General features: G+C 50.4%; 1 protein-coding gene across 2 annotated transcripts; it reads left to right on the top strand.

Annotated features, from left to right (window-relative positions):
• Positions 1-2,894: 2,894 nt before the first annotated feature.
• LOC118147684 (uncharacterized) lies at positions 2,895-15,027 on the top strand. Of its 2 annotated transcripts, none has more exons than XM_078347082.1 (3): positions 2,895-3,206; positions 13,985-14,018; positions 14,676-15,027. In XM_078347082.1, exons 1-3 carry the CDS (start codon positions 2,962-2,964, stop codon positions 14,709-14,711), a joined length of 315 nt encoding a protein of 104 aa, XP_078203208.1. In that variant the 5' UTR covers positions 2,895-2,961; the 3' UTR covers positions 14,712-15,027. The 2 variants fall into 2 exon arrangements, with proteins under 2 accessions (XP_078203208.1, XP_078203207.1); XM_078347081.1 differs by having other exon boundaries at positions 14,629-15,027.
• Positions 15,028-16,465: the final 1,438 nt, after the last annotated feature.

The raw sequence follows: 16,465 nt of genomic DNA, 5'->3' as shown, positions 1-16,465 counted from the left end.
GGCCCAGCTCTGGCCACCTCTCAGGCTTCTCCTGCAGGTGGGACATGCTGCCTACATGCCACGCCTCTAACAAGACAGACTCCTGTTTCCAGTGCTTTCTTCATGAGGTTGCTCCCCTTGGCCTGGCACTGATGGCCGCAAGTCCTGGCAGCTCCCCTCTGTCCAGCCCCACTCCCACCTCAGCCAAACTGGAGGGAAGCCCAGAGGGAGGATGAGTTACCTGGACCACCCAACCAAGCCATCAAGGGCCCCAGCGTGTCCAGCCTTGCTGTCTTCAGCTTTCTGGATGGTCCCCAGGTGGCCTCAGCAGTGCTAGAGTCCAAGGAAATATGTGAGCCCCGACATAGAGAAAGGTGCGTCCTCCCATGCACACCATTACATCATCGGCCTCTGCCTGCAGTTTTTCATGTGGGACCATGTCCCGTGTCCCCCTCAACACTGGACACAACTGCTCTGACCTCTCACTTCCCAGGACTGGGAGGGGCCCTTCCTGGATACACAGAAGAGTGAAATCCAAAGTAAATCAGCTCTTCCAGCAAAGAAGGGGCCGTGGTGGCCATGCTCCCCTGCTGGGGGGAGCGTCTATCCCTCCCTATCCCATCTCCAAAGCTGGCCCATCCGTTAAGACTCTGCTTACCCCGAAATCTCTGCAGAGGGCCCCTGAGCCCCCTCCCCTTCCCTGCCTATTCGCAGTGGACCTGTCCCAGAACTGTTGACACAGCAGCAGGCCAGCAAGTGGGATCTCCAGGCTGCAGCTGTGGATGCCCATTACCCTCAGCTGGTGGGACCCTGGGCCTCTCCCTGTGTGGTGTGCATCTTATCACTGCCCAGACCTTGTGTCCAAGGACGCCACCCTCCATGGGCATGTGGTGACTCTGGACTGTGCTGCCTGGGAGGGGGCCCACAAGGAGCTGTGAGCCGGCACTCAGGAGAAAGCACCAGGAGCAGTGGAGGAACTGTTGAAGCTGTAACTCTATGGAAGAGAACACCAAGGGACACAAGGCCTGGCCGCCAGGAGAGGCCACCTGTGAGTCCTCACCGGGCCCCAGACTCTAGCTAAGGGGCCCACTGTGGGCCCGGCCTCAGAGATGTCAGACTTAGTCTCGGCCTTGGGAATCCCACGTTCTCACAGGCTTCACATGGAGAGCCTTCTTGGCACTTGTCACCTGTGAAGGAGCTTCTGGGACCCCATTATCACCCCCTCCACAGTGGAAGCACTGCTGAGAGAGAACCCGGGGCCCATGGATGGCAGCACCCACCCCTGTGCATAGCTCAGAGGATGCCTTGTGTTTGGAAGCAACAGTCCAGATGTCTTCATGATCCTCGGGATGTTTGCCTTCTACTGTGCCTGGCACTACTGCAGAAGCAAAACTCACCAAACGGATGGAAACGGGCCCCCCAGAGCCATGCCTGTGGTGTGCAGGGGGCATTCAGTGAAAGCCACCATTGCTGCTCTACTCAACACGCTCCCACCTGTAAGCTCAGAAAGCTCAAGACCAGGAAGACGAGAAAGACCGTGGCAGGGAGTCCACATACCCCCAGGACGGAATGGACACTCAGGGACCTCCCCAGCGGGGACTGAGGCCGGCCAGGCAGGCGCAGCACGGAGCACCGGCTGATAGTCCAGGCAGAAGGATCAGGAGCCAGAAGGTCTGCAGCTCAGGGTGAGAGGTCAGAAGCAGGATGCTGCCACCTGGGCGGCACGGGTGGCAGTGAGATTCCTTCTCAGCCTAGAGTCTCTGGCCTCCAGGCTCAGGCTCAGGCTCAGGCTCACGTTCTGGCTTTGCTGCCCGCAACGTGTGACTTGGACTAGTCTCTGCAGCGCTAGAATCCTTGATCCTGGTGTGCGTTTAATGGAGATGGGAAGACAGGCTGCATCTTAAATTTGAGGATACAGTGAAATAAAAATGATAAGTATGCCCAGCATAGTAAGTGTTCAAGACACAACAGTGGCGAAACCAAGAACGGGAGGCTGACTTTCCATCCACGGATTGTGAGTTTGACTTTCTTTCCTTTCTTTCTTTTTTCGTTGGGGGAAGGGGGATGGTATTTTGCTCTTGTTGCCCAGGCTGGAGTGCAATGGCATGATCCTGGCTCACTGTAACCTCTGCCTTCAGGTTCAAGCCATTCTCCTGTCTCCGTCTCCTGAGTAGCTGAGATTACAGGTGTGCACCACCACAGTCAGTTAATTTTGTACTTTTATTAGAGATGGGGTTTCTCTGTGTTGGTTAGGCTGGTCTCAAACTCCCGACCTCAGGTGATCTGCCTGCCTCAACCTCCCGAAGTGCTGGGATTACAGGCAAGAGCCACCACGCCTGATGGAGTTTGACTTTCTCAGAGCTGTCGGTGGGACATGTCTCCTGATTTCTCCAAAGGTGGGTGAAGCCAGTGATGACCTGAGCCAGTGGCTCTGAGGAACTCTGACCAAGGATGATGAATGTGAATTTCACCATAAGGAAGGAGCAAGTGGGAAAGCCCTGGGAACAGCCAAGCCTGAAGGGAGGGAGGAAGGGAAAGGTATGGGCTGCAGGCAGGGGGTGGGAGCCAGTCAGACACAACACAGGTGCGGATGGGGAGACGGGCAAATGGACATGGCACCAATATCGCGCGGGTTCATTTCCAATCCCAGAGCCCTAGAGAAAGCATCCACCCAGATGCCTGGCCCAACTTACCACTCTGGGGGGGCTTCCTTTTATCTCTGAAGAGGGAATGCCCACCTCTCCAGGACGGGCACTCGCTTGGAAGGGCCTTCCTGGCCCCCGCAGACTTAAGCCACAGAACTGGGTGAGTCGGAGGAGCTACTCCTCCCTCAGGACAAGGTGCTTCAGGCCCCAAATCTGAGTCTGCAGAAAGGACACCATCCAAAGCAGCGGGGCACTCCAGAAGGTCCCTCTCTGGATATTTTGAAACATATTTTGCATCTCTGCTTCAGGGAGCCCCAAGCTCTGTGGCAGTGATCTGATGTCACAGAGGCACACTGTTCTCTCAAGGCTGGTTTTCTTAGAACAGAAACCAGAAAAGTGGGCTGGCCACGGCTTCTTCTCAGGACGCATAACTAGAAGCATCGGCGTCGTCCTGGTGCCCAAGCCCCTCGTGCGTGTCCACAACCTCCCACCTGAACACGTGGACCGGACGCATCTCAGAGTCAGAGTCTTCTGGAAAAGGAAACAGGTGCACTCTCCCCGCGAGGTCCTGCACTGCATCAGGTGAGCTCCTCCCATCAGCAGCTAACACACCTGCAGCAGAACACGTCAGTGGCCCCCACACACAGGATCAATGACGGCTATTTATGACTTGGGGGCATTTCAGAGCAGCTCTTCCTGCCAGAGGAATTCCCTTTTGTTCTGTGCGGAAAGCCAGTTGCTAACCGCAGGCCTGTGGCGGGCGGCGTTCGTTTGTGAGTTTGCTGCATTTTGAGGGTGTCCCCGGGGGATTCATTGTCTGTACCAGCCAGGGTGCTGTGCAACTTGTAAGTATTTATCTTAGTGGGACAAATCCCCTTCCTTTCTATTTTTTAATTTTGACCTGGATTTTTTTTTAAATTTATTTTACTTTAGGTGCATACTGTATCTGGCATTTCTCCCATGTTATCCCTCCCCGCCCTCCCCTCCCTCCCCACCCCCCGTTGTCTCTCCCCTCCACCCCCCCAACTCTCCCCTGTGTGTGATGCTCCTCTCCCTGAGTCCACGTGTTCTCGTTGTTCAACACCCACCTATGAGTGAGAACATACAGTGCTTGGCTTTCTGTTCTTGGGTCAGTTTGCTGAGAATGATGCATTGCAGCCCTGTGTACAATAGCAAAGACCTGGAACCAACCCAAATGCCCATCAGTGATAGACCGGACAAAGAAAATGTGGTACATATACACCGTGGAATACTACGCAGCCATAAAAAATGATGAGTTCCTGTCCTTTGTAGGGACTCGGATGAATTTGACCTGGATTTTTTTTTTAGTCATTTATTCTGTTCAGATATGAGGATAAACTTGTCCTCTGATATGAAAAATTCTGTTACAATTTTGTTTTGTTTCTTTAACTTTTATTTTAGGTTCAGGGGTATAAGTGCAGGTTTGCGATATGTGTGAACTCTTCTCACAGGGGTTTGTTGTACAGATTATTTCATCATCCAGGTAGCAAGCCTGGTACCCTAGAGTCAGCTGCATGCTCCTCTCCCTCCCCGCAACCTCAAGTAGGGCCCAATGTCTGTTGTTCCCCTGTTTGTGTCCGTGGGTTCTCATCATTTAGCTCCCACTTATAGGTGAGAACATTTCGTATTTGGTTTTCTGTTCCTGCGTTATTTTGCTAAGGATGATGGTCTCCAGCTCCATCCATGTCCCGGCAAAGGACATGATCTCATTCCTTGTGATGGCTGCATAGTGTTCCATGGTGTGTATAGAACACACACCATAGTATTTACAGTATTCCATGGGCTACTCTGCAGCCATAAAAATAAATGCGCTCACGTCCTATTCCACATACGCCATGGAATACTATGGTACATATGGCCTAGCTCCCAACCACATATAATTGAGTTGATATGTCCACTTGGGGAGAATTGTCATTGTTAGAACCTTGGGAATAACCACCCAAGACCAGGGTGTATGTCTGTGATTTCTTCAAGTTCTCCTTTACGCTTCTCAATGGAAGTTTATTATTTTCTTTAAAAATTACTTAATAATTTTGGCCGTTTACTAAGCAACACAATTTTCATTGCTTCTGTGATGGTTATTACAGCTTCTAATTGATCGAAGCCGTTATGCATGAACAATATGGCTTTGTACATGTTGCTAGATCTTGTACCTAGAGAGCTCAGTGAACTTGCCTAGTCTACATAAACCTACACTATATAAACATTCATATAATCTGCAAATAATAACAAATTGGCTTCCTCCTCTCTGGGATTCATAAACCATCCACCCTACTCTCTTTCTTCAAAAGGCTGTTGAGAGAAAAACTTTGATCTTGCCCCTGCCTTTGAAAAGTACTGACCTAGATAGAGTCACCGTTGGCATGATATTTGGGTGGTTAGAAGCACTTATACATTCAGAATCTTTCTATGATGTCCCTAATCTGCTGAAATACTAAGATATTGAAGTGCATTGGTTGGCTGAATCGGTCATTTCAAATACTACGGAGTTACATATTTTATTAAATGCTTCTTTTGTCAATTGGGATGATAAGTACTTTTTCTTCTTAATTTCTTAATATGACCAATTATATTAATGGATTTTTCCTAATGTTATAAGCTCATTGCATTCATGAAATAAACTTGGAATAAATACTAACGTATATTAATTATATATATATTCATACACACACACACACACACACACACACACACACACACACACATGGAATTTTTACATAGTCCTGAATTCAATTTATTATATTTTCAGGACATTAGCATCAACTTTCACAACAAAAATTAACCTAGCATTTTATTTTTTGTATCATACTTGTCCAGTTTTGGTGTCAAGGACATTGTCTTCCAGAAAGGTCTGGGAAGATTTCTGACTTTATTTCCCTCTGTGTTAAGGGTAATTATTATGATCATATATAGAGAATTTAAAGAGGCATATTTAAAACAAAATGATATAAACAGATAATGTGTATATTTTATGAGGTAGAGCAGATGTCTTAATACTGATGTCACAAGGACTTCAAGGTAACGATCATGAAGCACCAGTTTAGCAGCAATGTTTTATTTCTTTTGTTAAAAATGGGAAGTTGAAAAGTATCACAGCGTTCACCTCCACCAGTTAGCAGAACAAACATTAGTCTGAACACAGGCACACACTCCCCAAAACAAAACAAAAGGAAATTTAGACGAACAGAAGTTGCAAAATTAAAAGCAGAAATTAGTAAAATGTGAAAACATAACAGAGAAAGCCAACAAAGCCAAAAGAGGCTTATCTGAAATAGTGAATGAAATAGACACCACTCTGTGACATCTTCTGTTTATATCATGTTGTTTTAAATATGTCTCTTTAAATTCTCTGTGTATGATCACAATGATCACCCTTAACTCCACCTACTCAGAGCTGGTGAAGACGTTTGACCATGCTCATTCTAAAAGACATGTATTTTTCAATTTGAAATTTAGACCCCAAGTCTAAGAGATTGTTTTTTGAGTTTGGTACAAAGTCGTTCTTCAAATTCTTTCTTTTATATACAGACATCCGATTGACCAATAGCTGGTCAGAAACCATCGTATTTTTTTAGCACATGTATTCAGCCTAACATTTTTCTAAAAGTCATAATAAATAGTTTTCCTTCTAGTGAAGAAAGTAAGACGTTTAGCAGACTTTTGGTCTCTCCTCACTCCTTTCCTGCCTGATTCTCACACTGCCACGTGAAGATCCTGCTCTTTAGTATGTAAAATATGTTCCTAGTTCTGTATATCACATCTAGAAATCGGTTTAAAATTAACTACGACGTTCTCTTTCTTTTCTTGCCATTATTCTTGGTCCCACGTTCCTTTTCCTTATCAGACTCATGATTTTTGTTAGTTTACTATTGTTTTGTTTAGATGTATATATTATTTTTCAAAAGAGCCCATAGAGGGTAAATTGATTTTCTGAGATCTTTACGCATGAAAATCGGTTATTTTGCTCCCCTATTTGAATAATAGTTTGTCTGAGCATAGAATTATAGACTCAAAATACTTTCAGCTCTTGGAAGTCATTTTCTCTGAAGGTGTGATGTGGCCATTAGAAACTTATCGCTAAGAGGAGGCTGCTTTCGTGCCAGGAATCTCTTTTTGGTGCTGTTATGCTATAAAAGATCTGGGGATCGTTTCTTAACTTTTGAAGTTCTTTATTTAGAATGTATCTAAGTGCTTGCATTTTTTTTCTTTCATCTATTTTGTCCCAAAATAGACTCTTTTTAATCTAAAAATGCACGACTTTCCCTCAATTCAGGGAAACATTCTTGTTTCCATCTGTGAGCATTTCCTTCCTTCTAATCTCCTTCCTCCTCTGTCTCACTCTCTCTGGGTAAAACTCCGCCACCCCGTCATCGAGATGAATGATTCAGTGTTTGGCCATTCTGCTACTCAGATATATCTCAAGTCTTTTATAAATTTCCAAGAATTCTGATCAATTTTATTCCTCATGTTTCCTTTTTGTTTTTTTCTTTTTACTTCTCAGGATGTGATCGGGGGATTTACCCTGAATACACCCCAGCTTGGCGGCCTTCCTGAAGACAGCAGAGGGTCCCGCCCTCCCGTGTCTCCTTCCATTCCCTCCCCTTGTTCTGTATTTCTCCTTGATATGTCGTAGCCCTTCATATTCTGAGGCCACGTAGGATATTCTGGCATGTGTAAACAATGTGGAACTGCGATATCCATCCCTAACGTTCATCTTTGCCTTGTGTTGGGAGCAGTACAGTTCTTTTCCTCGGCTGTTTTGAAATAGACAATAAATTATGGTGAACGATAATTTCCTACTGTGGTATGGAACACTGGGGCACTGCAGCTGTGTTAGGCACGCTCCGCCCTCCTGTTCAGCCTCACTCTCGGGTGACCAGTCTCCACCACCCCTCCCCGGCCCCGCGCACATCACGACATCATGATAAGAACTGCACTGGCTGAAGCTGAAAAGTGACATCCTCACGATCTCCATTTCATAGGAAAAATTCAGGCCCACGGAGGCGGACTCCGGAGCACACTCTGCTGTGACGCTTCGCAGCCCCCGGCCCTTTCTTTTGTTGAGAAGCCAGTTAGTTCTAGCTGGGCCCGCTCCAGTTAGTTCCATGGCCCTGGGGACTGCGCCTACGCCCCTCTGCCTGCCTCTTGGGCACAGGGTTTTGCCTTGTCTTTGCAGTGGCTTTTCCTGCTGTTCTCCGTGTGTAGTTTGCTGATCCTACCCCTTCTCCTGAGAAATCGTGCAGCCTCTTTGTCTCTTTCATGGTTTCTCTTGCTGGTTATACACGTATTCTCCCTTACTCTGTCATCTTTACGGAATTTTGGGGACAGAGGATGTGACTGCTCTTCTTGATGGCCCGCTTTGGTCCCAAAGTCATCTTCCGAAAGGTACCATGAGCTCTTTAGAGAGTTCTGCGGGTCCCAGTGATTCCAGTCCCTAGTCTGGACCACCTAACTCAGCCCAGGCACCCTTTTGGGTCATTAACAGCCTCCCCGTCCTGGGGCTTCCCATGGCCTTTATTCACCCAGCTAGTCCCTGCCCCAGTGGTAAAGCTCAGCTCCTAAACACACCAGGAAGGCTCCACTGAGACACTCCTAATTGCTAAACCAACTGCTGGTCTCCTCCTCCCGGCCCTGCCGGCTCCTGTGCCCAGCTGGCTGTGCACCCCTGCACTGCACTGATCTTGCTCTCTGGCATCTCAGTGACATTCTCAACCTCCCCGCCTCTCAAAGGGCAGAGGTCAGCTCGTGTGAGAGTGAAATGCAGTGCCCCCTGTCAGGGAAGACTTGTCCCTGTCTCCTGGCATCCGGGTTCCCAGTCCCTTAGCTCCGCCACCATTGTCCTGCTTCTGTGAGAGCAGCTCTCTCATTTCACCACAATCGTTTCTTCCTGGGTCTTTCTTTGACGCTAGAGTGTGACTCCCTTGAAGGCAGGGATTTTTACTTCGGTTGCTCCCTTCTCTAGAAACGGTGGAGTGTGTGATGTGCACTGGACCTGCAGTGCATGACTCATTCTGACACGTTTGGCTCTGTGTCCCCACCCAAATCTCACCTTGAGTTGTAATCCAAATTGTAATCCCATGTTGGGGGCAGGGGGACCTCACTGGGTGTAACTGAATCATGGGAGTGGTTTCCCCCGGGCTGTCCTCATGATAGTGAGTCTCACAAGACCTGAGGGTTTCAGAAGAGGTTTTCCCCACTTCGCTCAGCACTTCTCTCTCCTTCTGCCTCGTGAAGAAGAACTCGTTTGAGTTACGCAGAACTTTGAGTCAACTAAACCTCTTTTCTTTATAAATTACCCAGTCTCGGATATTTCTTTATAGCAGTGTGAGAACCCATAAATTGCTACTGCAGAGAGTAGGGCATGCTATGAAGATACTCAAAAATGTGAATGCGACTTTGGAACTGGGTAACAGGCAGAGTTTGGAACAGTCTGGAGGGCTCAGAAGAAGAGAGGAAAATGAGGGAAAGTTTGGAACCTCCTAGAGACTTGTCGAATGACTTCGGCTGAAATGCTGATAGTGATATTGACAATGAACTACAGGCTGAGGTGGTCTCAGATGGAGACGAGGGACTTGGTGAGAACTGGAGTAAAGGTGACACTTGCTATGCTTTGGCAAAGAGACTGGGGGCATTTTGGCCTTGCCCTAGAGATTTATGGAAATTCAAACTTAAGAGAATGATTTCGGGTATCTGGTGGGAGAAATTTCTAAGTGGCAAAGCATTTAAGAGAAAACAGAGCATAAAAGCATGGGAAATTTGCAGCCTGACATTGCAGTAGAAAAGAAAAGCCCATTTCTGGAGGGAAATTCAAGCCAGCTGCAGAAATTTGGGTAACAAGTAGCCAAATGTTAACCACCAAGGCAACGGGGAAAATGGAGCCTGCTCCCTTCACAGCAGCCCCTTCCACCATGGGCCAGGAGGCCTAGGAGGGAAAAGCAGTTTCATGGGCTGGGACCAGGTCCCTCCTGCTCCGTGCAACCTTGGGACATGATGCCCTTTGTCTCCATTGCTTCAGCTTTAGCTGTGGCTAAAAGGGGCCAAGGTACAACTCAGGTCATTGCTTCAGAGGGTGCAAGCCCCAGGCCTTGGCAGCTTACAAGTGGTGTTCAGCCTGTGGGTGCACAGAAGTCAAGAATGGAGGTTGGAGACCCTCCACCTAGATTTTGGAGGATGTACAGAAATGCCTGGATGTCCAGGCAGAAATGTGCTGCAGGAACGGGCCCTCGTGGAGAACCCCTGCTAGGGCAGAAGGGAAACGCGAGTGAATCCCCCATAGAGTCTTCACTGGGGCACTGCTTAGTGGAGCTGTAAGAAGAGGGCCACTGTCCTCCAGACCAAAGAATGGTAGATCCACTGTCAGCTTGCACCATGCACCTAGAAAAGCCACAGACACTCAACACCGGCCATGAAAGCAGCCAGGAGGGGGGCTGTTCTCTGCAAAGCCACAGGGGCAGAGCTGCCCAAGGCCGTGGGAGCACACCTCTTGCATCGGCACGACCCGGATGTGAGGCATGAAGTCAGAGGAGATCATCTAAGGTTTGATGATGCCCTGTTGGATTTTGGACTGGCATGAGGCACACAGCCCCTTTGCCTTGGCCAATTTCTACCATACAGGTGTTTTTAGCAAATGCTTGTAGCCCCATTGCATCGAGGAAGTAACAAACTTGCTTTTGATTTTGCGAGCTCGTGGGTGTAACGGACTTGCCTTGTCTCAGGTGAGGCTTTGAACTTCGATTTTGCGGTGAATGCTGGAATGACTTAAGACTTTTGAGGACTGTTAGAAGGGCATGACTGTGTTTTGAAATGTGAGGACATAAGGTGTGGGAAGGCCCAGGGGTGGAATGATATGGTTTGGCTCTGTATTCCCATCCAAATCTCATCCTGAATTGTAATCTGAATTATAATCCCCACACGTTGCGGGGAGACCTCATGGGGGGTGATTAGATCTTGGGGCAGTTCCTCCACGCTCTTCTCATGAGAGAGAGGTCTCACAAGATCTGGCGATTTTATAAGGGATTTTTCCCACTTCGCTCAGCACATCTCTCTCCTGCCGCCATATGAAGAAGGACGTGTTTTCTTCCCCTTCAGCCACGATTTTAAGTCTCCTCGGCCTCCCCAGCCACGCACATGCAAAACTGCGAGTCAGTTAAACCTCTTTTCTTTACAGATTGCCCAGTCTCAGGTATTTCTTCATAGCAGCATGAGAATGGACCAATACACATCCTCAGCTCCCTCTTGCCTCTCCAGTTCCATGGTACCCACCCTCAACTGTACCTCTCCAAATCTCAGGTAGCCCAAGGACCCAGCATCCAGTGCCTCCTCCGCAGGCTGCTGTCTATCCCATCTGCAGGTGTGACTTCCCTGAAGGGCTCTCACTTCTCACCCCAGGACCACATGCTCCCCATAATGGCTGTTTTGCTGCTTTTGCCAGCCAGGTGAGAAGCCTTTTAGCAGAATGATGAACAGTGTTGGACCCTAAAAATGCTAAGAGCAGTAGCTCCTCAGACTTTCAGGGTGGCGGCAGCAGCATGGTTGCTGTAGCAACCACACCAACGTGGTTATATCCCGAGGGTTGTGAGGCGAGGATCCCCACCACCAGCAATGCAGAGTCCAAGACCAAGCTTAGCTCTGCCTTAGCTCAGACCTCCCAGCCCCAGCTGTGTCCAGAGAGCCACAGTGCCTCTGCAATGCTGGTCCAGCCATGCCACCATCATGGGTCCTACCACCCCAGGCCCACCGCCCGCCATTCTGACTTTCCACCTGTGGGGTTCCAGTCCCTCTGTTGCACAGAGCTGAGCCTGGTTCTCCGGCTGACGGTCACATCGCTGGTCTCAGGACAGCCTCAGCCCTTCGTTGTTCCCTCTACGTGCCATGGTCCCTGTGTGTCTGTTTGATTACATTTTATGCCTATCATTGAGACTCCCAGAGGGCACGGTGTGTGCAAAATGTATCTTTAACCTCCGAAAACCAGTACAGGCTGGCACTTTGCAGGCCTTTGTGTTTGTTGAGTGAAAAAAACAAGCCATTGTAGTGGTCTGATTTGAGCAGAAATGTTTTACATCCATTGACCCAGTGATCAATCCACAAAGACGTCTGCTGAGCCCTTTCAATGCAGGGCTAAGCCGAGCTGTGTTTGCTGAGCAGCCGCTTTCAGGCATGGCACACAGTCCTCAGAGAGCCCCAGAAACCCCACCACCCCATTTGACTGATGTGGAATTGGAGTCACAGCCAGGGGTCTGTCTGGATCTGAATCCGGGCTGCTAACGTCCACGCCCACCCCATCTACCACACCGTTACGCTGCACCTCTGGCAACCAAAGCCCTCAGGATGCATGGCGTTTGGAAGTTCCTTCCTGAATTTTTAAAAACACTATAAAAGTTTAATACTCAAAAGCATTAAAAAGATGCCATAAAAATACTGTCTGTCTGAACCCAGGGATGTGTTCTCTCTCCTGTGGTCAAAAGTAAAATTATCCCCTTGTGTGAGAAAACTCATGTATCTCATTAGATGCCCGAAGCCCACCAATAAAGCCAATTAAAGATTAAAACGCAGCGGGCCGCCTCCTGCAGGGATGTGTCTGCATCCTCCTAGCTTCTGCCCTGCTCCCAGGCCTCCACTTCCTGCTTCTTGCAACCTTTTGGGGGATTTAGGGTATGAGGTTGGAGAACAGCCCCTGAGCAGGGCTTCCCACAGGTATTCCAACAGGATATCTTGATCTGGAAACAAATGCTTACGTTTAGGTAGATTTTCCAGGGTGAAAAGACAGGAAAAGAAGGGAGATACAGTTTGGCCCCCTTGATCTGTGCCAGGGCTATGTGTTCACCCTCAAACCCATCCTCGGATGGATCCCAGTGGCCATGGGGCAGTCAGGAGGAAGGAGAGGCAAAACTTCAGGAGGTGAATTACCACAGGACGCCAAGGCAGGGGTATCAGGGACTCCGGGTGTGGTTGCATTTAGAGAGAGTGTCTTTAAAGAGATGAGTTAAATGAAGTCATACGGACAGACCCTAATACAGCATGACTGGTGTTCCCTAGAACAAAATTAGGACAGAGACATACACGGAATGACCATGTGAGGACACAGGAAAAAGATGGCACCTAGGAGCCAGAGAGAGCGAGGTCCCAGGACAAACCACCCCTGCCAGCACCTTCGTCTTGGACTTCTAGCCTCCAAAACAGTGAAAAATGCATGTCTGCTGTTTAGCCAGCCCAGTCTGTGATGCTTTGTTATGGCCTCCCAAGCTGGCTCATACAAGCAGTAACCCAGACACGTGTCACAGGGTACCCCTGGGGAACAGAGCTGGATGCACCAATCTGCTCTCTTCTCACATGGGAAGGACTGCCCTCAGGAAAACTGCTCTGTGGCTCTACAGAGCAGGGTAAGAAAGCAGGCAAGGACATTCAATTAGGAAGTGTCACAGATGTCCAACAGATAATGACTGGCTCCTTCTCCATGGAGCAAAAGCCAAGGCCAAGTGATGTTTAAGGGTCATCTAGAAGCCCTTCAGGAGGAGACGTGGTAGGATAAGGTTTGGGGATTGAACTGTCCTAGAATAGCAATAGCCCTGCCCCTGGCATCAGCCACTCCGGCATTCATGACGCAGCATTCCTCCAACCTGTACAGGTGGGAACCTCCCCCATTCATACTCTAGGACCCGATGACCTCTCAGTTACAACAGATCTGTTAGATCCTATGCTTCTGGCACTGCCAGCAACAGGCACTCCCTGGTACAGGACTCACCAGTGTCAGATTGCTACACGGTGGTCATCCTGTCCCGTGTCAGAGCCAAGGGACCCTGAGGCCACAGCGGCAGCACTTGGCAAGCTGACCTGGGTGGAAGTCTACGTATTCTTCCTGTTACCTCGTGGTGGGCTTGCCCTTAGCAAGAAGGGCTCTCCAGGCTATGAAGGCAGTGCCCAGAGAGGGAACTGATGTGGTGAGGACAGCAGAGTGGAAAGCCAGCTATGTGCATTCATGAACAAGAAGCAGGGCCTCCTCGGGCCGCCCTGGGATGCTAGAAGCTCGGGACCCACCTTCTGTGCGCTCTTTCCCCCCAGGACAGTGTCCCGAGAGGCTTTCCCTCTGCTGCCACTTTGCTTTTCCTGCCGGCTTTCAGGGTCTCCTGGGGCCTGGCACCCTCCCCCATTTCCCGCATTCAGCCTCAGTGCTGAGGGATGGTGGCTGAGGGGTCACTCCCATCCCCCAGCAGCATCGACGCCATTCAGGGGGCGGCTGTCTGTCCTGCTTTGGGAATCATAGAGAACTTGTGTTCAAATCTGTCTTCCGCCATGTGCATGCGATACAGAGGCAGCCTCAGCCCTGGCTTTCTCATCTGCAGGCTGTGGGCTTCCTGGCATGCGGAGGATGAGCAGGTGAGTGTCTGGCATCTGGAGCAATACGTGAACCTGCTGCTATCACAGGAGGGCAGCCCCAGCCCCAGCCCCAGCGCCCCTCTCCTGGTGAGGAACAAGCTCCCAGCCCCAGGGGACCACAGAAAATGTCTTCTCAACTCAGCTTAGAAAGCTTTCAGTTTGGAGCACACAGGGCAGAGGTTCTGTGAGGGTCACATGGCCCCATTTCACAGGGTCAGGTCACTGGCCCTGGACTCCTCCCTTTACGAGCCCAAGGTCAACGTTACACCTGCCCCGGAACTGCAGAGCACAGCAGTTCCCTGTATCCTCTCACCTGGGGCTCCACCTCTTCCCGGGCCCAGGGAGGCTGTTTGCTCCGCCCAGCAAGCTATCAGCTGGTCCTGCTGCCCTTCACCTGCCCCAAGGCTGAAGGAGGGCTCTGCAGAGGGCTGTCTTCAGAATGGACGGTGCAAGTGGGGGCCCCTGACGCTGCAGAAACACTTTTAATGCATGTGGCGTGGCCTCCCTGGGGAGGCATGGGGAGTGCCCAGGACCGGGGGCTTCCCGGACAGCTCAGCAATTTCGGGGGTGCTGCGTGCCCCTGCCATATTCATGCCTGTGTCCCCGCTAGACAGCGAGCACCTGGCGTTTCCTGGGCTCCTTCCTTTCCACGTCCAGGGTGCAGCCACGTGCATCCTCCTGGCATTTATTTAACTTCACTGGAGTCCACTGGAGGACGCCAAGGCCCGAGGAGCAAACAGGAGCCCCCAAGAACAAGGAAGGCCAGCGAGGACAGAGGGCGTGTGAGGAGGGTGGATGACTCCCAGTGCCAGAGCCGGAACCCGCATACTGCAGGCCCCACAGGTAAGTCACCTTCACCTGATTTACCAAATCAAGTGACCCAAATCGGGCTGTGTGGGTGTCCTAGGAACTGAGCCTCAGTAACCTGTACTCAAGCCACCAGCCGCTGTAGGAGGGTGGAGCCAGTTGTGAGGGAAACTGTGTACCCTGAACAGCCTGTTTGCACCAGGGCACCCCCCTACTGACCTGCCGGGTGCCCACCAACTCAGGAAGCGCCTCCTTCTCCACTTACTCTATAATAAAATGTCACAAAAATAAACCTCACAGAGGTTCACAGCGGATGGCAGACGTGCAGGTGTAAACTATTCAAGGGAGGGTTTTCTTCCTTTTTTTCTCTATTTTAAAGTGAAACAGACATTAGTGACATCAGTAACGTATATTAACAAATGTTTCCTGGGAGAAAAGCCCATTTCCTCCTCCCTGTGGAGGCCCCCTGGGGCTCCAAGGCCGCCCCCCCTACCCCACCCCGCCGCATGAATTCCCTGGGAGCAACACAGCTGAGCCAGAACAGGGGCCAGGAGGGAGGAGAGCCTGGAACACCGGCCCTGCCCTCTGGCTGCAGTCTTGGAGCAGACCCAGGTCTAATGTGGCTGCTCCTCAGGCCTCCTTGGGGAGACCTGCCTGCCGTTCTCGAAGAAGAGGCTTCCTGCAGCTCAGGGGCTGACCTGTCTGGAGCCAGGCCCTCCCTGCGGGTGAGGACTTCCTGTACCTTTACATGGTGCCAAGCCCACCTGAGACCCTCCTTCCAATAGAGAAGCCAGGGTCAGCTTGGGCCCCACACCGCAAAGGAAGTCCACGAAGACAGCACCGCAGAGACTGGTCAGGAGCCCAGGAGCAGCCTCACCCCACACGCTCTCCCCTCTCACCTCCCAGCCCCCTCACCCTGCAGAGAAGGTGCTCCACTCAACCACGGGGCACCACACGCAGGCAAAAGAACACCTTGCAAACCGTGACCTGTCCCCACACCAGTACAGTTTCCATTCTGGTCCTCACACTAAACTTCCCGAAGTAATTACCCATGTTCACTGCCTAGTTCCCCCATCATCACGCACAGCTGTCACTGAAGCCCACAGGGACCTCCCTGATGCCCAGTCCAGCACGCACCTGAATCAGCCCCGGAAGACCCTCTGCAGCCACGGCCTCGTCCTCTTCCTCTGCTCCCCGTGATTGCCCTCCTTCTGTGTGGGCATGTTCTTCAGGCTTCTTCCTAGCCCTCCCCATTTCCCACTCTAACTGCCCCAGTCAAGCTTCTCCGCTCCTGCTCCAGAGGATTTGTTTTTTGTTTTGTTTTGTTGACAGAGTTTCACTCTTGTCACCCAGGCTGGAGTGCAATGGCGCGATCTCGGCTCACTACAACCTCCGCCTCCTGGATTCACGTGATTGTCCTGCCTCAGCCTCCTGATTAGCTGGGGTTACAGGCGCATGCCACCATGCCCGGCTAATTTTTGTATTTTTAATAAAGATGGGGTTTTCACCATGTTGGTCAGGCTGGTCTTGAACTCGGGACCTTATGATCTGCCTGCCTCAGCTTCCCAAAATGCTGGGATTACAGGCACGAGCCACCACACCCGGCCGCTCTGGAGGTTAGAATCAGAACCACCTTATTT

This window comes from Callithrix jacchus, chromosome 1 (assembly GCF_049354715.1).
Source record: "Callithrix jacchus isolate 240 chromosome 1, calJac240_pri, whole genome shotgun sequence".
Classification (NCBI taxonomy): domain Eukaryota; kingdom Metazoa; phylum Chordata; class Mammalia; order Primates; family Cebidae; genus Callithrix; species Callithrix jacchus.
Note: the sequence above shows the minus strand (reverse complement) of the source record. Positions and strands in the feature narration are given on the sequence as shown.

Bases quoted from the DNA above. Each gene is read 5' to 3' on its own strand.
- LOC118147684 (XM_078347081.1), top strand. From the start codon at position 2,962: ATGTCACAGAGGCACACTGTTCTCTCAAGGCTGGTTTTCTTAGAACAG. The intron at 3,207-13,984 runs GTGAGCTCCTCC...TCTCATCTGCAG, and splicing joins GAGGTCCTGCACTGCATCAG to GCTGTGGGCTTCCTGGCATG. The intron at 14,019-14,628 runs GTGAGTGTCTGG...TGTCCCCGCTAG, and splicing joins GGCATGCGGAGGATGAGCAG to ACAGCGAGCACCTGGCGTTT.